The sequence below is a fragment of the Bombyx mandarina genome, chromosome 08 (genome assembly GCF_030267445.1).
Source record: "Bombyx mandarina strain Sakado chromosome 08, ASM3026744v2".
NCBI lineage: Eukaryota > Metazoa > Arthropoda > Insecta > Lepidoptera > Bombycidae > Bombyx > Bombyx mandarina.
The window spans coordinates 1,409,423-1,431,071 of NC_143215.1; the positions used below are offsets into that span (position 1 = coordinate 1,409,423).

Below are 21,649 nucleotides of genomic sequence, written 5' to 3' on the forward strand. Positions count from 1 at the left end.
TAATCTCAAGGAAAGAGTTGCCAAAAGCTAAGAGTTGCGGAAATTGGGCGTCAAAAATGATCTCTGAATACTGTTGATGAAAGCAAACATTTTTTTTTATTGCTTAGATGGTTGGACGAGCTCACAGCCCACCTGGTGTAAAGTGCTTACTGGAGTCCATAGACATCTTCAACGTAAATGCGCCACCAACCTTGAAATATAAGTTCTAAGATCTCAGTACAGTTACAAGGTTGTATGAATAAATTCAGAAGACTGACACGATATGTGTGGCGTGAATGAGTGAATGTAAAAAAGAGGAACGGCTGGTATCTTTCTTCATTTCGGTGAAATTAATTTACGCTGTTCTATTCTGAACGCTATTTCATCTGCGGTAGATAGTGGATATTAGTAGCGTTACCTTTCACATCGATTCGACGTAGCCTGGTCAGTGTACAGGGTATTTAATCAAAGCGCCCCATCGCTTAGAGCAGTCCAGGTCATGCCGTCATGAATAATGCAGTGAATACATCACGCGTGATATCGTATTGTTTATTCAGCGAATGTTAATGGTGAGATTTACCGTTTGGTCTTAAGATTCGTTTTTAAAACGTATGGGTCATCAATGCTCACGTATGCAGCAATGTTAAGCGTTTACCTAACCGTGTGCTTAGTGCAATTTTTTTAACGTTCTCGATAGCGTAAAAGTTAACTCAAATTTGTATGCAGTTGGAACGGCGTCCCTAGCAGCAAACTTAAGCAAACCTTCCAACTCCATGCAAATTTGAGATAACTTTAATAATATACATATATTTATGTGTCTTTCTTCTTCTTCTTTCTTAGAATTTATAGAAAAAAATTTTATATGAACACTGACAATAAACAAAAATGAAACGTCTCTAATTACAAGAAATATAATTGTAATAGTTTTAATTTTCACCACCATCACCAAATGATCATCAGCATATGGGTTTAAGGAAAGAATGCCAAATACGTCAAATTTTCGCGTTAAAAATCTTGAAAATGTCTTCCGACTTATAATACCAAAAGTTAGTATAAATATCCGGAGTGACATATTCCGTTTTGGTTCGGTAGCAGTAATGATAATCTGTTATCGGGATGCACGGCCCGTATCACACGGCAGTAATGTTTGCGCTGACTCCTTCCTCCCAGACTAGGGTGACCATAACTAACTAAAGGACGAAAAATTTATTTTACTTGGCTGTATTTACAATCCAGAAACCTGTGGTAGGAGTCCTTGTGAGTCCGCATGGTTAGGTATCATCGTCCTGCCTACTTCTGCCGTGAAGCAGTAACGCGTTTGAAGGGTGGGGCAGTCGTTTTATTGTTAAAACGGAGACCTTAGAACTCTTGTCTCAAGGTGGGTGGCGGCATTAACATTGTTGATGTCTATGGGATCCCGTAACCACTAAAGGTGGACCGTGGACGCGTCCATCCATCTAAGCAATAAAAAAATAAAAGGTTGAGGCTACAGCGCCGAAAACTTGAGGTCCGTGGAATGCGGCGCCAGAAACTTAGAGCTTATTTGCACTAACTTATTTGATGCATGTTTAGGAACTTCCATAATTATTGTTGTTATTTTAGTAGTGTAGTATTGTCAATTTGTAAAACCGACTCTGGCTACTACGGCTGGCCCGTAGGCAAGTCTGCTAATGACGTCAATCATGACTAAGGAATATTCTTACAAAATAAAACGCGTGTTCCCCCTACAACTGTGATCGACCTCAAGTCATAAGCCTTTGCGTTATGTTCAGTTCCTGTTTTATTTTTATACAAGCCGCAATCCGCTCCATTGGATCCTAGTGGCGAGACAGCCGTCTCTGACATATTACATTCCACTACATCCTCATCGCTTGTGGTAGAACGTTTAGTCCACAAGGCTGGTTATCTCGGTCCTCTGCTTGTGCCGGGAATCAGTTGTAATCGTAAGTTACATTAAAATAAGTTTTCGATCATATGCCTCAAGGTTGGTTAGTGGTGACTACCATAAAGCAAGATGGCTGTGCTCAGATTTACTTACTCGTATGTCTATGGCCTTCAGTGACCATTTAGCATTAGATTGCCGACTAAGTCACGTTTTTATTTATAGAAGAACAAAAGCAATATCGTGCTTCCTTCGGGTTTGTCGTAACCATAATAAATGTACTTTCACGGTAATAATATCGCATTTTTTTCCGTAATTTTTTTTCCGTCGTTTCGAATCCTTTATAGCTTTTGTCATCACGGACGACTGAACTGTTACTTTCTTCGAAACTTCAAGTTCAATATTCAATAGTCAAGTTAACACAGTTTTTAGTGATATATTAAGAGATGCGATATGAAAACTGAAAAATAGTTTTGGAAGTAATGTTCCACTTAAGGAAACTAATGATGAAAACAGAAAGTTGCAATCTGATGATCAGAAATAAATAGCTTATCTAGGAATACCTACATAAGTAGTGGTAGGCAAAGCGCAGATATAGATGAAAAGTAGCAGAACTGCGACGAACATCTCCCGGTTCCGGCCCAGCACCCGCGGGTACTCGTCACACAGGGCTGTTGTGACCGCTTCAAGACCTTGGAGTAAAAGTAGAGGATGATCAACTTATAATATTGGAAGAGGAGCAAAAAACTTGTGATTTGGCCATTCGTAAAACACTGAAGTTGGCCGTTCATAAAATCAATGGCATTTATAAAAAATATAGACAGGGAATTTTGCGGGGGTTCGATGCTCGAGATGTTATTCGGAACATACAAATATGGAAACTCATCTTGCAAATAATGTCACAACGATTCAGGTATTTGAGGTGTGTGGCGCATTTACGTTGTAGATGTCTATGGGCTCCAGTAACCACTTAACATCAGGTGGGCTGTGAGTTCGTCCACACATCAAAGCAATAAAAAAAAAAAAAACCTTATTAGCTACCATTACACGCGCATTAAAATGAGAAAACAAAAAACTGTATATATTTAATGAACTGTTAGTGTAGGTCAATTAAAAATATACTTTTACTTTGTGAGAAGGCAACCTTAAAAGGAGATATTAGAACAAACCTGTTGTTGGCTTCTTACCTCCAAAAGTACTGTCAAGTCCAAGGGTAATGAGCATTAGGAAGAATATAATGGCCCAGAAGACGGATCCGGTCATAGTAGCAATAGCTTCAGGGTATACAATGAATACCAGACCTGGTCCTTCGAGCCCCACTTCCTCAATGCTTTTATTCTGAACGTGTGCCATGTACCTGTCAACGAAATGAATGTTATTGTGGTGCAATAAAATTTTGTTTAAACCAGGAACTAGTTTCAAGAATAACGATAAGTTTTTTGGTTTATTTTGTTCTTCCCGACGTGAAGAATTGTCTGTGATGGTTGGACACCGGTAATGCATAAGGGGCATGCTTGTAGTTCACCAAACTATACTTATTTATTAGTTAATAATTACTTATACGCATAAAGACCTCATCCATGTTTCGAAGTGTATGATCTCATTGCTTCACATTGCCTATTTCTACCGCAAAGTAATCATATGTTCCGATTTGAAGAGTTAGAGAACTGGGATAATTGTTACTTCAACCTTAAGTAGGTGACAGTATCTATGTTATTCCGTGAGCATGTTCGTAAGCATGGCTCGTTGATATAAATAAATAAATTCACCCAAACCCATAAATAAATAAACCCGTATGAGTCCTGAACTTCTGTTGCCTTTTATGCAAAAAAACACACCAAGCACGTACAAGCACGGATTTTGAAGTCGTCGTGGCCTAACGGATAAGACATCCGGTGCATTCGTGTTGACCGATGCACCGATGTTCGATTTTCAGGCGGGTACCAATTTTGCTAATGAAATACGTACTCAACAAATGTTTACGATTGACTTCCACGGTGAAGGAATAACATCGTGTAATAAAAATGAAATCCGCAAAATTCAAATTTGCGTAATTACTGGTGGTAGGACCTCTTGTGAGCCCGCGCGGGTGGGTACCATCACCCTGCCTATTTCTGCCGTGAAGCAGTAATGCGTTTCGGGTTGAAGGGTGGGGCAGCCGTCGTAACTATACTTTGAGACCTTAGAACTTATATCTCACGGTGGGTGGCGCATTTACGTCGTAGATGTCTATGGGCTCCAGTAACCACTTAACACCAGGTGGGTTGTGAGCTCGTCTACCCATCTAAGCAATAAAAAAAAAAAAACTTAGTTCACATAAAATAAACAAGTAACTTAGTTTTAACTCCTACAGACCCCAAAACGGAGAAGATTACGAATCCGGCCAGGAAACTTGTGAGGCAGTTTATAGAGGACGTGATGATGGCATCCCTATAGCAGTTGTTGTTGAACTTGTTGTAGCTTGAGAGAGCCAGGAGCGTTCCGAATCCAGGGCCAAGAGAGAAGAATATCTGCGAGGCCGCGTCAATCCAGACCTGAATGAAAAACGTACGCCATCTTTGTAGCTTTTTTTGGGTCAGCGGTCGAATATTCTAAGGGATGCCCGAGCCAAAGGGATACGTGGAGCAAATCGAACTGTGCTTAGATTATGTGGTTTTATTTTATCAATTTCTCTTTCGCTTATCATCACCACTTATTGGTGCTTATTATTTAACATAAACACATTTTTACCATTCAATTCCAAAGATACATTTTCCTCAACCAATAAATGAGTCGTCTATTATCAAAGGTGGCAATCTGTGCATTTGGACAAAAAAATTAATTTGATATGTCAATACAGATTGATTTGAATATAATCGTCTCCTTCAAAGAATACGGTTCAAAACCTGCATTAAATAAAGGTTAATACTTAATCTGTTATTTATCTAAGATGTCGTTCAGAGGAGTTTTGTGACTGCCAATGGAATACAAAGTCAATAATTCGTTTTTCTGATTTACCAATAATTGTCCAAAAGTCACATTGCCGGCTTTGATACTAGTCGACTCAAATCTCATATTCACATTTTATATGGCAACTACAAAAACCATAAATCTAGTAACGTATCGTACTTATGAGCATACGGCAAAGGAATACAAAACCATCTTAATATCTCTGTTTCACTTCTTCATTGTTCCATTTAAATTAATATCGTGAAGAGGTAATTTCCCGATTTTTAAACAAATTCCTTACCTTAGAATTCTGAAGCTTGTGCCATTCAGGAGTCAGATAATAACGGATGCCTTCTGTAGCTCCTGGTAGAGTAACGCCTCTCGCGAGCAAAATTAAAAGAACCACATACGGAGCTAAAGCTGTGACCCAAACCACCTAAATGAAAAAATATAGGCATTAGAAGTCTCAAAAAGTTCAAAGATTGTTATCAATAGTAAAAAGTAACAAATATGCCTTCGGTAAAAGGATACTATCATTATTTTCACAAAATATCATAGAAAAAGTATCTGTGTGCTTAGTGCGAGTTATTTTACGTTCTGGATAGCGTAAAAGTTAGCTCATATTTGTATGGAATGGGATCGTTTGCCTACGTTTGCCGCTAGGGGCGCTGTTCCAACTGCATACAAAATTGGGTTAACTTTTACGCTATCGAGAACGTTAAAAAACTCGCACTAAGCACACGGAACCAAGGACAATTTTCCACTGGCATCGTTAAAATTTCGCTATCTCGAAGTTTGTGTTCAATACCAAAATTTCGTTTGAAGTAATGCATACCTTTCCAGCACTCCTCACGCCCTTCCAAAGCGAGAAATAAACTAACACGAAGACTCCAAAAACGCACAAAGCGAGTGAAGGTTTTATCGGGCCCATGTAGTCCAAGCCGTTTGATCTGTGCTGTTCTAAGACGTTACGTCTGTGAAATAACATAATCTTTTATTTTTAATTATTGCGTAAAGGTATAAATCAACTCCGCTTCCAACTGGTGTTATATGGAGCTCATACATTTAACAAATTGGATGCCAATACCCACCTTTAGATATCAAGTCTAACAGCTACTCCAGGCTTCAAATCGAAGAATTGGTTTTGCGGTAGTAACAGTAGAATAGAGGTATTTACCCAGGTGGGCCTACACACACTGGTTGGCAACAATGGCAACAATAGACTAGTATAATAGTGAACGCTATTGCTAATTTTCCGGCTAATCACTTAGTCGCCTTTACGACATTTAGTGGTTGAGATGATATGGTGCTATTTTAGTTCAGAATTATGCAGTCTATAATGCAGGCCGAGAATTTTGATAAACTGGTGGTAAGGCACAAAATAATCGGAAGCTCACCATCTCGAGTCTTTTAATTGTAAATTTTCGAATGAGCATCAGGATTGTATCTGTACCACTGATACTGAGATTTCAAACATATGTCACATGTTTGAAATCTCATATGACATGTCATATGACACATGTGTGTCTATTTATTGCTTAGATGGGTGGACAAACTCACAGCCCATATGGTGTTAAGTGGTTGCTGGAGCCCATAGACATCCACAACGTAAATGCGCCACCAACCTTGAGATATAAGTTCTAAGGTCTCAAGTATAGTTACAACGGCTGCCCCACTCTTCAAACCGAAACGCATTACTGCTTCACGGCAGAAATAGGCAGGGTGGTGGTACCCAGCCGCGCGGACTCACAAGAGGTCCTACCACCAGTAAAAGCCATGTTCCCCTAGCCTGTATTACCTGCTATGGCAGCTACATAAAGTAAATAAAACTATTCATACTCAAAGAACTCCTTCGCAGGTGTAGAACTGTTAGGGTTGATCTGAGGCGCAGTGACAGGTGTGCACAGCGGGGTGTTCCACTCGTTGTTGCAGCTTGTCCAAGGGAGCACGGAGTTGATGGAAGCCAGAGACGCCACCAGGTAGTACACAGCCCAGCCGATTATTGTGTTGTAATACATGCCCATGTATATATCGATCATGCAGATTGCATAACCGACGCCTGGTAATATGTGAGAAGATGATTAGAAAACGTCAGATAGTTGGGTTTTAATGTCATAATTACATGTCAATCAAAGTGGGGTGGGTTAGGTTTCTGTGATGTGCGAAAGTTCTATGGCTTGACTCAGCTTGCTTCAAGTCCACGAAGTATTTGGGGGCTTATGTGATACTATTGGTCCCAGCTTCTGACAGTCTACATTCAGATAGGATCGGTAGTTGATATGTCAAGCTGTTCAGGTTACCTCGCCAGGAAATAGAACAGACACTTGTTCAAATCACAAAGGTAGGTAGTGTGTATGCAACCAGAGATGGCATCCAGGATCCCGTAAAATGATGAAATGATAAATAGTAGGTTGTTAATAGAGTAATTCACGTTTACGTCAAAAATTCAATTCTGTCAATGTCAGTCATATTAAGATATAAAAAGGAAGTACAATTATTATCCAAGAATCATCCTATTATGCTTCTTAATTTTAGTACTCGCGTAATTGTCTAGTTTAAGGCCACGCTTATTACCGGATGCTAATAAATGTGGAGTACTCTGTCTTCAGAAAGGTCATTGTGTTTCGACAAACACTTGTGATTGTCTCTACTCTTTTGATTGTTAATCCAAATCGTGGAATAACCATAAACGCCGAATAAGTTACTGAAAAGGTCATCTATCATTGATAATATAATATAATGGCCCGTCCGCAAACACAAATTGAGTTCAAGCTAATTTAATTACTCAAATAAACACTTCGGAACGAAGTTTAGACGTTTGTGAACTGACAATAAATCTTCGCGCGTCCAAAATGACGTTATGCCTTAATTTAACTCCGACCGCCCCGACGAACTTGGCGTCAGCACCGACGCATCCGGGAATCAAATCAGCGCCATCTGTTATTAGTTAATCAAACGATATAGAATCGAGACAGCTAATTGGGTTACTTTGCAAGCGGAGTGATCCGGGAACACGTTATTCGATTGATCTTTCGCTTTCAGATGTTTAACTTCATATTTTGTTTTGTTCAATTTGACTAATTTGGGTTGTGACAGCGCAGTGATTCCGATCTGGTGATAGATTTAGCGAACCGCTGCTCTTATTAGGTCTAGTATTAACAAAGTTTTTAGTGTGCTTAATGAGAGTTTTTTAACGTTCGCGATAGCGTAAAAGTTAGCTCATCTTTGTATGGAATGGGATCGTTTGCCCACGTTTGCCGTTAGGGGCGCTGTTCCAACTGCATACAAAATTGGGTTAACTTTTACGCTATCGACAACGTTAAAAAACTCACACTAAGCACACAGGTTGAGACCCGTGAGTTCCCTACACGTCCAGTGAAGCTAGTAAAACCCTTCGAGGTTACTAGCAATAGGTGGGCAAAAAAAAAGTTATAGCGCATTAACTTGAGTCATAATTCGTGGTTTATTCGTTAAATAATACTATTGATATCAGTTATTGGGAGTAATGCAACAAAAACGTGAAATATTTAACCAAAATCATTGACTAAAACATATTATATGTATGTTAATATTTCATCACATCATTACACGCTTTCCCGCTCATTGCAATGAATTTGCGGGCTTCGAAATATATCGTTTCATGAGTTGCAGCGCTCGAGAATCGGAGGAGGAGATAAGGAGATTCTGATGGCGGAAATTTCATATGTGCCTGATAAGAATGACGCATCGAGTCGAAGATTTCCACCAAGTCTAATGGTTTACTGTCGCATATGAAATGTCTGATGTCTGTATTTATGTGATATACGAGGGGGTGTTGTGCGTGTTCCTCCAATTAGTTCAAATTAATTACAAGCGAGACTTTGATCTCATTACTCAAGTTTGGTGGTGGTATTTCACTTTTTTTTTTAACTTAACGTTTTTCTCTTGAATGGCAGACGTGCTCATTATCCAAATTATTATTTCGATTTGAGTATGTCTCTGATAACTAAACAACAATTATCGCAACAATTATACTTTTCTCAGTGTAATAAAATTTCAACACAATTAACGAGCCGCTACAACTTTGGGAACTACCCAAGTCTTAACTGCGAGCCAGGGCCTGCGATTGGTCAAATCACACCTCCGGAGGTCCTGGAGCCACGGCATTCATTGTTGCGGCTAATACATCACGGACGGAGGTTTTTATTTATTGCTTAGATAGGTGGATGAGCTCACAGCCCACCTGGTGTTAAGTGGTTACTGGAGCCCATAGACATCTACGACGTGAATGCGTCACCCATCTTGAGATATGAGTTCTAAGGTCTTAGTATAGTTACAACGGCTGCCCCACCCTTCAAACCGAAACGCATTACTGCTGCACGGCAGAAATAGGCAGGTAAATAGATGGTGGACAAATTTCGCTAAGACTACACTATAGAAAAAATTAATGAAGACAAATAATATTTAATCTATTATCAATTTGACAACAGACGTCTAGAACAAAAGTTTGACAATAAATAAATAGTATGAATGCGTGTGTGCGTCCAATACATGGTAGTGTGTGTAATGTTTTCTTTATTAATTTAATGTATTATTAATGAATAATTTTTAAAAAATATTGGCATCGTGCACTTCTTCTCTATATTCTCTATAAGTGTGGAAAATTTCATACTCCTCCGTCCGCGCAATTTTCGTAAAAAGGGATACAAAGTTTTTGCCTCAGGTATTAATATAATGACAATAATAAACGCGAGAATACAAGTCTAAATGTATTTTTAAGTCGTTATTTTCTTCGTTTAATAGACTTCAACAGAACTAATGTTAACAAAGCTAAATCCTGTTCTAGAGGTCGTAAATTTTAATTAAAATCATCAAAATAAATTAGTTTTTGGAACGAAGTTCCTTAAGGGACGATGCAGAGGAGTAGCTTAACCGGAAAAAAACGTCCGTAACGTAAGATTTTTATTAGTAATAGCGACCCGCCCTCGCTTCGCTTCGGAAACATTAAAACACACATGAAACCAAAAAAATATTTTTTTTTTTTTTTTAAAAGTAGCCTATGTTCATCAGGGACAATGTCGGCTTCTAATGGAAAAAGAATTTTTCAAATCGGTCCAGTAGTTTCGGAGCCTATTCGAAACAAACAAACAAACAAATCTTTCCTCTTTATAATATTAGTATAGATATAGATTAGTATTAGTATAGATACTAATTAATACTGATAGATACTAAAAAAATACTACATTACTGGTGGTAGGACCTCTTGTGAGTCCGCGCGGGTAGGTACCACCGCCCTGCCTATTTCTGCCGTGAAGCAGTAATGCGTTTCGGTTTGAAGGGTGGGGCAGCCGTTGTAACTATACTGAGACTTTAGAACTTGTATCTCAAGGTGGGTGGCGCGTCTACGTTGTAGATGTCTATGGGCTCCAGTAACCACTTAACACCAGGTGGGCTGTGAACTCGTCCACCCACCTAAGCAATAAAAAAATAAATAAATTGTATAGATGCACACAGTGTACGACTTAACTTTGTAATAACGTACAAAAAATAACATATTTTTATTATATATTTTTTATAAATCATTGTGAATAAAATTAAGTTCGTTCCTATCCGGTTCCTATCCCACGACACCACACATCTTTTTTTTTTCTTCGTATTTATGAATTCGAGGTCAACTTATTTCAACACTTCTAATATCTTAGAGATATTGAAAGGGTTGACCTCTTAGTGAACGGAGCCGCGTCGAGTCAGACTTTATCTGTAGACCAAATATTTGTAGTGTCCTTCATTCCGATTCAATCGATGCACTTCCACGAACTTGGTCTTCGATTTATGTAAATACTTAGATTTTAATGTAGTTTTATAAATTTCCATTTAAACGGAATTGTGACGACACTTTTTTTAAAAATGTTTACCTAGGCTGCCCCACCCTTCAAACCGAAACGCATTACTGCTTCACGGCAGAAATAGGCGGGGTGGTGGTACCTACCCGCGCGGACTCACAAGAGGTCCTACCAAGTTTAAAAACCTTAAAATCTATACTTTTATCTGATCGCAAGTAGTCGTGACTTACTCTTTCGGTTACGCTGGCATAGCCCTCTAAGGATCCAGCTTAGGCAAGAAAAAAAAAGTGTTCTAAAGGAAAACACGTCTCTAGTTTCAACATGGGTTGTGCCATTCACGCTGTGATGTCTATGGGATCACTTACACCAAGTAAGTCGTGTACCCAATCATTCATCTAAGAGTCTAAGCAATAAATACGGATACTATAAAAAAGTTGTTACTTCTATACCTAATGTCCACCGTTAAAGACGTCTCGTTTCGTCGTGGCCTAAAGGATAAGACGTCCCGTGCATTCATATCGAGCGATGCACCGGTGTTCGAATCCCGCAGGCGGGCACCAATTTTTCTAATGAAATACGTACTTAACAAATGTTCCCGATTGATTTCCACGGTGAAGGAATAACATCGTGTAATAAAAATCAAACCCGCAAAATTATAATTTGCGTAATAACTGGTTGTAGGACCTCTTGAGTCCGCACGGGTAGGTATCACCGCCCTGTCTATTTCTGCCGTGAAGCAGTAATGCGTTTCGGTTTGAAGGGTGGAGCAGTCGTTGTAACTATACTGAGACCTTAGAACTTATATCTCAAGGTGGGTGTGGCGCATTTACGTTGTATACGTTCATGGGCTCCGGTAACCACTTAACACCAGGTGGGCTGTGAGCTCGTCCACCCATCTAAGCAATAAAAAAAGAAAAACTTCAAACCTGATTTTCTGAGCGCTACGACTATAACGCCAGCTCTTTTAAATTTCGGACCATAGACATCTCAACACGGATATCGGTTCTCAAATATAAAGCCAGATAATTCTTAAAGCTATCCGAAGTTTTCACGCGCACACAGCACTTACTTGTCATTCAATGTTATCAAACACAATTTATACGGAGCGGGAGAGCAACTGACCATTTCATACATTTTAACAAGGCCCTCCCTCCGAGTGGCTTCTCCATTTGTCTTCCAAGTAAAAGCATTGCCTGCTGTATATTTATAAGGCGATTCATTTTGACCCACTGTGTGTGAATGTGGAGTGTTTAAGTAGTGCTTAGCGATTGCTTCGGTCCTTGGGCTTATTGACGATCGTGTATAGTTTATATTAAAAACTAGCTGACCCGGCAGACTTCGTAGTGCCTCAGTCGATAAATAAAAGACATAAACTTTTGTATAAAATAAACCTAAAACAAACAAAATTGTTCTTTTTATTTAATTCCAAGCATTTTCATATTTATCTACCTTTTAAACTATTTCTGGACTTCCACAAATAATTCAAGACTAAAATAAGTCAAATCGGACCAGCCGTTCTCGAGTTTGAGTTAGACTAACGAACAGCAGTTCATTTATATACCTAGTCAGGTCATAAGTATTGTCACACAGTAAAAACTTTTCTTTTAGAATGCTGGCCACAAAAAAGTTTATTGAATTCGAATTTAGAATTGTTCATGAAAATAAAAATGTATACTTTTAGATTTTTTACTCATTTTTAAATATGGAGTGGACGCTTAAAGAAGACCGTGTTGCAGTTATTGCGTTGCATCGTTGCGGTTACGCGCCAATTCAAATTTTTAACATACTGAAAAATTTGAATATAACCAAAAGATTCGTTTATCGTACCATCAAACGATACAATGAAGACTCTAGTGTAGATGACAGGTCAAGAAGTGGTCGCCCTCGGTCTGTTAGGACTCCAGCAGTGATAAAAGCTGTGAAGGCGCGAATTCAAAGAAATCCCAAACGTAAGCAGAAACTGTTGGCCCTTCAGATGGGGTTAAGCAGAACCACGGTGAAAAGGGTGTTAAATGAAGACTTAGGGCTTCGGGCATATCGAAGAATAACAGGACATCGTTTGAATGCTCGTTTAATGGACCTGAGACTGAAGAGATGCCGCGCTTTGTTGAAGCGGTACGCGGGAAAAAAATATCGGGAAATTCTTTTTTCGGATGAAAAAAATTTTACCGTAGAAGAGAGCTACAACAAACAAAATGATAAGGAGTACGCACACAGTAGTGAAGAAGCGAGCAACCGTATTCCGCGTGTCCAACGAGGTCATTTTCCATCCTCGCTCATGGTATGGTTGGGAGTTTCTTTTTGGGGCTTAACAGAGGTACATTTTTGTGAGAAAGGTGTAAAAACGAATGCAGTTGTGTATCAAAATATAGTCCTGACGAACCCTGTGGAACCTGTTTCTCATACTATGTTCAATAACAGGCACTGGGTATTCCAACAAGATTCGGCGCCAGCTCATAGAGCGAAGAGCACACAAGACTGGCTGGCGGCGCGTGAAATTGACTTCATCCGGCACGAAGACTGGCCCTCCTCCAGTCCAGATTTGAATCCGTTAGATTACAAGATATGGTAACACTTGGAGGAAAAGGCGTGCTCAAAGCCACATCCCAATTTGGAGTCACTCAAGACATCCTTGATTAAGGCAGCCGCCGATATTGACATGGACCTCGTTCGTGCTGCGATAGACGACTGGCCGCGCAGATTGAAGGCCTGTATTCAAAACCACGGAGGTCATTTTGAATAAACTTTAGTGTCATAAGAATCTATGTTTTGTTAAGTTCATTTTGGTATATGAATGGTTACATAATGAATAAACTTGTTTCAATTATTTTACATTAAACATGTGACAGAATTTATGATCAGACTAGGTATATATATTGATTAATGACAAATAAAATAATAATATACCACATCTTTGTAGTTTCTTTATTGTCCAAAGAACAAGCAAGCTCACGGTCCATCTGGTGTTAAGTGCTAATCACCGTTCTTGGTTCTTGGAGATTGGCGTAGTTAGGGACGCATCCAAAATGCTATCTAAGGTAAGGACCATTATTAAGCCCCGCTTGCTGAAGGAACAACAAAAACGGTAGTGCATTCATGAAACGGAAGGTAAGTGGCTAAAATTACAAATGGAAACGCTACCTATTCTCATGTGAATCCCATATCTCCCTTTTTGATACCCACAGAAATATATTTTGGTATTCTAAGCCCATAAATAATTATTTATCATAAATTATATTACTTGTATCTTTATAATCAGATACAATACCGGATTCAAGCTGCAATCAAGTTTTTAAGAGATATTTCCCAGTAGTAAAAGACAGGCACGATTTCTTCAATACAAAAGAAGGACCCCCGCGGGGCACTGAGCATTGTTACGTACACTTTCGATTTTGCTGTGATTTTCTAGATTGATTTGTGTATTGGGATTTTGAATTACGAATGACAAGAAGTAATTATTTAAGGTTCGCTCACTGAGTAATTGATAGGCCGGGGAAGCTTACTGTATAATCTTGGTTAGTGCTCTAAGGGGAAACTGTTTCTTCTAATTGTAGTTTTTTATATTGACTGATTTAAAATGAGCTATGTATTTTTGACTAGTTTTTGCCCGCGACTTCGTAGACTTCGACGTTATAGAAGCCAATCTTCACATATAGACATATGCTGTCGCGGACTTTTTTTAGATCTTTTAAAGGGAAATAATTCTGTCATACATTATTTTAGCGAAACTTTAACCGTTTCTGCAGCACACGAAGCGGAAGCTCTCAAAAGGTAAAAATAACCCCAATTTTGAAACATTGGTCTTAGCGTGATGTTATATATATAGCCTAGCTATAGCTATATATAACTAGTCAGGTCATAAGTATTGTCACACAGTAAAAACTTTTCTTTTAGAATGCTGGCCACAAAAAAGTTTATTGAATTCGAATTTCGAATTGTTCATGAAAATAAAAATGTATACTTTTAGAATTTTACTCATTTTTAAATATGGAGTGGACGCTTAAAGAACACCGTGTTGCAGTAACTGCGTTGCATCGTTGCGGTTACGCGCCAATTCAAATTTTTAACATACTGAAAAATTTGAATATAACCAAAAGATTCGTTTATCGTACCATCAAACGATACAATGAAGACTCTAGTGTAGATGACAAGTCAAGAAGTGGTCGCCCTCGGTCTGTTAGGACTCCAGCAGTGATAAAAGCTGTGAAGGCGCGAATTCAAAGAAATCCCAAACGTTAGCAGAAACTGTTGGCCCTTCAGATGGGGTTAAGCAGAACCACGGTGAAAAGAGTGTTAAAAAAATACTTAGGGCTTCGGGCATATCGAAGAAAAACAGGACATCGTTTGAATGCTCGTCTAATGGACCTGAGACTGAAGAGATGCCGCGCTTTGTTGAAGCGGTACGCGGGAAAAAAATATCTGGAAATTCTTTTTTCGGATGAAAAAATTTTTACCATAGAAGAGAGCTACAACAAACAAAATGATAAGGTGTACGCACACAGTAGTGAAGAAGCGAGCAACCGTATTCCGCGTGTCCAACGAGGTCATTTTCCGTCCTCGGTCATGGTATGGTTGGGAGTTTCTTATTGGGGCTTAACAGAGGTACATTTTGGTGAGAAAGGTGTAAAAACGAATGCAGTTGTGTATCAAAATACAGTCCTGACGAACCTTGTGGAACCTGTTTCTCATACCATGTTCAATAACAGGCACTGGGTATTCCAACAAGATTCGGCGCCAGCTCATAGAGCGAAGAGCACACAAGACTGGCTGGCGGCGCGTGAAATTGACTTCATCCGGCACGAAGACTGGCCCTCCTCCAGTCCAGATTTGAATCCGTTAGATTACAAGATATGGCAACACTTGGAGGAAAAGGCGTGCTCAAAGCCTCATCCCAATTTGGAGTCACTCAAGACATCCTTGATTAAGGCAGCCGCCGATATTGGCATGGACCTCGTTCGTGCTGCGATAGACGACTGGCCGCGCAGATTGAAGGCCTGTATTCAAAATCACGGAGGTCATTTTGAATAAACTTTAGTGTCATAAGAATCTATGTTTTGTTAAGTTCATTTTGGTATATGAATGGTTACATAATGAATAAACTTGTTTCAATTATTTTACATTAAACATGTGACAGAATTTATGATAATAGCATTCCTCGATAAATGGGCTATCTAACACTGAAAGAATTTTTCAAATCGGCCCAGTAGTTCCTGAGATTAGCGCGTTCAAACAAACTCTTCAGCTTTATAATATTTGTATAGATTACTTGTTTCGATTGATAGTATATTCGGCTTTTAATCAAACGATGTGGAAGGATGAAGGGAATGGAAGATAGATATACGGAACTCTGACTTGTCCAAGACATTATTAAACTAAACTGAAATTTATTATTCTTTGTATCGGATTCTATATATCTCTATCATATATCCGCAGTAATATATTTCCCTACTTAATAACCCTAATTATTAAAGTCTGGAGAATTCGTAGTGCGTGTTGTTGAGCCCACTGATCAATATTCAATATGAAACGTTTTAATGAGAAGTTGTTTTATCAAAAAAAAGATGTGTGGTGTCGTGGGATACCGGATAGGAACGAACTTCCTTATTATAAAAATATTAATTTTAAGTTCTATTCGAAATATAAAGAATATAAAACTGGAGGTTTCGCAACAACCCACGGTCATTCGGTAACGTGCGAACTTATTGTGGTACACTTCATTCACGGTGGTTTGCTTAAGAGTTAGTGTATTGCGCAAACAAACGCTCTGAGATCGTGGTTAATGAATGATAAAAAATATGTTTTTTTTGTACGTTATTACAAAGTTAAGTCGTACACTGTGTGCATAACTAATAAAACTCTTACGTTACGGACGTTTTTTCCCGATTAGGGTACCCCTCCGCATCGTCCCATAAGGAACTTCGTTCCAAAAACACAAGTTTTTGCTTTACCTTTCAAAGCCGGACAGATTCTCTTCCAAAGGGTCAGGCAGCCGCAACGATGGTACTGCCCCAAAGCCAGCTCCATGAAGAACAACGGAAGACCTCCGAACAGCAGCATCACGCAGTAAGGTATCAGGAATGCGCCTGAATAAAAACTTAAGGTCGTCACAAAATAATTGGTATTCATAGGTAGCAGATCGTTGGGGTTAAATTCTCAATTCTTTGGTTGATATTCACAACCTTCTTGCTTAATTTGCTTCGAAGTGTTATTCCGTATCAATTGAAAGAGACTTCTGTTTGATATTTCACTCTGGAGTTTATCGTTTCTGGCTATCATTGAAGACCGATTGACCCAAACAAACACATTTAGGTCTTCGGAAAAACTCATGTTAAGCTCATCATTATTTCTTCACCCACCCCACCCCCTTCTTCTCCCACAAAGATTCTCATCATTAACGCCCCCGCAACTAGTGTAGGGAGTCCAACACTCATATAAATATTAGCCTATCCATTAAATACATGGATATCAAGTTTCAAGTCAATAGGATGCATGGTTCAGTAGTTATAACGGACCATCCGTAAAAACCACTGTAGATTTATATATTAGTATAGATATAACAAGCCGCCTTAAACTCACCTCCTCCATTCTGGTAGCAAATATAAGGAAACCGCCAGACGTTTCCCAAGTCCACCGCAAAACCGACGACCGCCAGTAGGAACTCTGCCTTCTTCGCCCAGGTTTCCCGCTGCCTTGCCGGTGTGAGCGACACCACTACCGATCGTTGTTTTTGCGTCTGTTGAGAATTGTATATTTCATTCTTCATCACAACTGGAAAATATAACTTTGGGGAAGCTAGCGACGTAACTATAGCCCTGATATTTCCGGAAGCTGTGAATGACGGTGATCACTTTAAGATTGAAAGCGAAATATATGGGTCTACCTTAAATGCATTTTTGGAACGAAGTACCTTATGGGACGATGCGGAGGGGTACCCTAGTCGGGAAAAACCGTCCGTAACGTAAGATTTTTATTAGTAATACACACAGTATACGACTTAACTTTGTAATAACGTATAAATTAGTAATGCACACAGTGTACGACTTAACTTTGTAATAAATTACAAAAAATAACATATTTGTATTATATATTTTTTATAAATCATTGTGAATAAAATAAAGTTGATAACTTTGTAAAGTTTTTATTTTTATTTGTATCAATAAAAAAATCATAATAAAAACTATATACCCGAATAATTATTTTCTTTATACATCGAATAGAACTGAAAATTAATATTTTTATACTAAGGAACTTCGTTCCTATCCGGTGTCCCACGACACCACACATCTCTTTTTTTCTTTGTTTGACGGTGGTTGGTTTTTGGATTTTCAATCCCATTCCAGCCTTAATTATTTGACTCTCCCCATGACGAAGACATCCTCTTACTCTAATTGGTGGACTACAGCAGCCGGATAGCTAATTTTTAAATCTCTTTATTAGTACGACATTTTTGTATAACCATAGATGCATACTTTAATTTTGACCCTCTTTGCCTGCGCTACCCCATTAATAACAAAACCATAGAAGTATCTATTAAAAAACAAAACGTTGCTTTGTTAATTAGTCTACAAATTGTTGGTACCAAAATATAGTATGGTGGACTCAGCAAATTAAATCTGCTACTGGTTACACTTTTATTGCATTAGTCGTTGATCCACAACGATGATGAGGAGTGGTGAGGCGTTATGTATCTAGAAATATTACTCCTACTTCATGGCCACGGCCTGTTCAGAGTGCGATGAAAAACGGAGAGTTATTTGAACCTCAGTAAGGTTGTTGGCTGGTGGGTCTGGTGGCGTTGCAGAAGGGGCAGGGGGCACAGAAGGAGCAGATGCCGCGTCCGATGCCGGCATCTCGGCTGAGTCGCATTCGCCGTGGCGCCGGGTCCCTGGGCTCTCCCCCTGTTTAAAAACAATTAGCTTTTTATAATCAACATTGAAAATTATTTATAATATTTTCTACTCTATTCTTTTTGTCTTAAATATCAAGAAATGCGACTTCGTTTATAGAATAATGTAAAATGTAATGGTTAGTCCGGTTTTTATTTTGTTTTTCGGATTTAGCAGGATGTTCCACCTCGATAATCATTGACAAACATTGCCTTTTCAAACTATCCCGAGAAAACTGCATATTTCTGCCTTGAACCAGTAATGCGTTTCGGTTTGAAGGGTCGGGCAGCCGTTGTACTGTAAAAACTAAGACCTTAGAACTCATATCTCAAGGTGGATGGCGGCATTTACGTTTTAGATGTCTATGGGCTCCGGTAACCACTTAAAATTTGGTAGTCCGTGAACTCCTCCACCTATCTAAGCAATAAATAAATAAAAAATGTGCTGAAAGTTGCGTCTTTGAGAGGCTTTCGTGGCTCTTTGCACAATCGTCTTCCATTTGGTTCGGTTTTTTCGGAAGAAAAAAAACCTACTCAATTTTCTTAATCTTTTCTTTTTCTTAATTCATTGATTATCTAGAAGATTGCCCAAAGTGGGAATGAGTTGCTCGCTCCGGGCATTTCAATATTGCAATAATTGTTACGCTATAATACTCCTTGTAAAAAAAAACTAATGGTTAAAAAAAAAGACACGTCCGCTGAATTCCAGTTCTTCTCAGGACGGAGGTTAGTTTTTGTGAATTGGCTGTAGTTCTTTTGACGTTCAACAAGTGTGTACTTTCATTTAAGTTGAATAAAAAAAATTTGATTTGATTTGATTCAGTGTTTAAACCAAATTCATGAAGTTTCATTTATTTTTAGCACAGCTATTATAAAGGCATTCGAAATTCCTTAAACAACTTGTTTACAAGCATGCTTGTGGGCACAAGGCGGCAATTTACTGTGTTTACTCTGGAGCCGGCTTTCCAAACAGCTGGCTGACTCCACGAAACAGATTGCTTGGCAAATAAAAAAATAAATGAAAAGTGTCGTCCAAATCGAAATGGCAGCCTAGGCCGACTTAAGAGCTTCATACGTTTAGTTATTACAAGATTTCTTTGTTTTAATTGATAAATTACAAAAGAGGCAATTTCGCGTCTTTGGTTTGTTGACTTATTGAAAGCGTTTCTGGGCTCTTCGACATGGCTCCGTGGAAGTTTCTAACTCATAGAAGAGAGTCAAATTAATTCCGACGGGACGACTTTCATTTCACAATTAAAATTGCAAAACATCAATTTCACTGATGAAATGAAATCATTTTGAATTCACAAGCTAAAAACAATTATCATTGTGCCCAAAAATATACTGAACATTTGTTACCAGTGACATTTCTTTTCAGATTGAAAACTATATGACTTTCATACCTCAACTCTCAGTAACATCTTCATTACTGGTGGTAGGACCTCTTGTGAGTCCGCACCGGTAGGTACCACCGCCCCGCCTATTTCTGCCGTGAAGCAGTTATACCTTTCGGTTTGAAGGGTGGAGTAGCCGTTGTAGCTATACTGAGACCTTAGAACTTATATCTCAAGGCGGGTGGCGCATTTACGTTGTAGATGTCTATGGGTTCCAGTAACCACTTGCACCTGATGGGCTGTGAGCTCGTCCACCCTTCTAAGCAATAACAAAAAAGGTCACTGACGAAATCAAAATATTCTATAACGAAATCAAAGAGTATATTACAAATTTACAAATCATTGTTGAATTCGCCTTACAGTCTCAAGCTGCTTTTATTTTAACTGCAAAGATTAAGCATTCAATTTGCGAAGTCAATTAAGAAGGCTTTCGTAGATGCTCGCGTTACGTCGAGTTAACGACGCCATAATGAATATAGGCAGGAGTTACTTAGGTATAAACTGTGAGTGATTTGTGGACAGCCTCCGGATTGTGTTATTTACGTGGGCCGCATCAGAGCCACGAATATCACTCGGTCGTTATATTCTTTGGGACGTAATTTAGGTTCACCCACGGCTGATCAGAGAGTGACATATACAAAGCCGTACATTTTATTGTTGATCTAAGCATATTATATCGTACGTATTTTTATATTTTTATTGCTTAGGTTTGTTGACGAGGTCACGGCCCACCTGGTGTTAAGTGGTTACCGGAGCCCATAGACATCTACAACGAAAATACCGCCACCCAGCTTGAGATATAAGTTCTAAGGTCTCAGTATAGTTACAACGGTTGCCCCACCCTTCAAACCGAAACGCATTGCTACTTCACGGCAGAAATAGGCGGGGTGGTGGTACCTACCCGTGCGGACTCACAAGAGGTCTTACCTCCGGAGACCACCAGAAAACCGCAATAATTATTTTCAGGATTAACATAACTATACAAAATAGAATGGCCCTGGGTGAAATGACACACAATATCACATCAAAAGAAATGTCAGGAAGAAAAAATAATAATAGCGTCATTAAAGTAGTAGAAATAAATTAAGTAAAATGTACTTTTTGTTCGTGCAACAATAGCATTAGCAATGTGGTACGTGTGTATACATTGACTTAAAAACATCTTTTAAAACTAAGATCGTGTCAAAGGGGAATGGAAAGGAGTATGTTGGGCTAAAGTACCGCAAAAGAGCAGCAGACATTAGATTTACAACTAAGGTGGAAGATGTACTAAAGAAAATAAGACGGATAAAATGGCAATGGACGGGACACATGATACGGGAAAGCAGAATGAAATGGACTAAAATTATAACAGAATAGCAGCTACGTGATGGCAAAAGAAAAAGAGGTGCGCAAGTTAGAAGATGGACAGATGATATCAAGATGACTGGAGGGACAATCTGGTCCAGAAAAGCTACCAATAGAGAAGGATGGAAGTAGCTGGAATAGGCATATGTGTCACAGGACAAGCTGATCATTGAACCGGGAAACCCGATGTATTAGATTTAACTTAAAACAATTTGCTATTGTATTTATTATCATTGTTTAGTATCAGCAATAAAGGCTATATATAAAAAAGTGTGTATACATATTTAAAGATAGCAGTACATTTTAAACATACGAAGCCCGATTAAAGATAATAAAATGGAGACCGTCATACGTAAGCACTGGCTGGTTTTTAACAGTATCTTTAAAAAAGTTATCGGCCTATAAAACGGTC

General features: G+C 38.8%; 1 protein-coding gene across 1 annotated transcript in view; it reads right to left on the bottom strand.

The window, feature by feature from the left end:
• Sert (serotonin transporter) overlaps positions 1-21,649 on the bottom strand; it is a 36,968-nt gene that overhangs the window by 4,252 nt on the left and 11,067 nt on the right. The window contains exons 2-10 of the mRNA XM_028176942.2: positions 18,372-18,509; positions 17,188-17,344; positions 16,560-16,694; positions 6,629-6,848; positions 5,625-5,763; positions 5,091-5,225; positions 4,217-4,395; positions 3,049-3,218; positions 2,429-2,553 (exon numbers count right to left, since the gene is read on the bottom strand). Of these exons, the coding sequence (XP_028032743.2) occupies positions 2,429-2,553; positions 3,049-3,218; positions 4,217-4,395; positions 5,091-5,225; positions 5,625-5,763; positions 6,629-6,848; positions 16,560-16,694; positions 17,188-17,344; positions 18,372-18,461 (1,350 nt within the window). The 5' untranslated portion in view covers positions 18,462-18,509. The remainder of the gene's footprint in view (positions 1-2,428; positions 2,554-3,048; positions 3,219-4,216; positions 4,396-5,090; positions 5,226-5,624; positions 5,764-6,628; positions 6,849-16,559; positions 16,695-17,187; positions 17,345-18,371; positions 18,510-21,649) is intronic.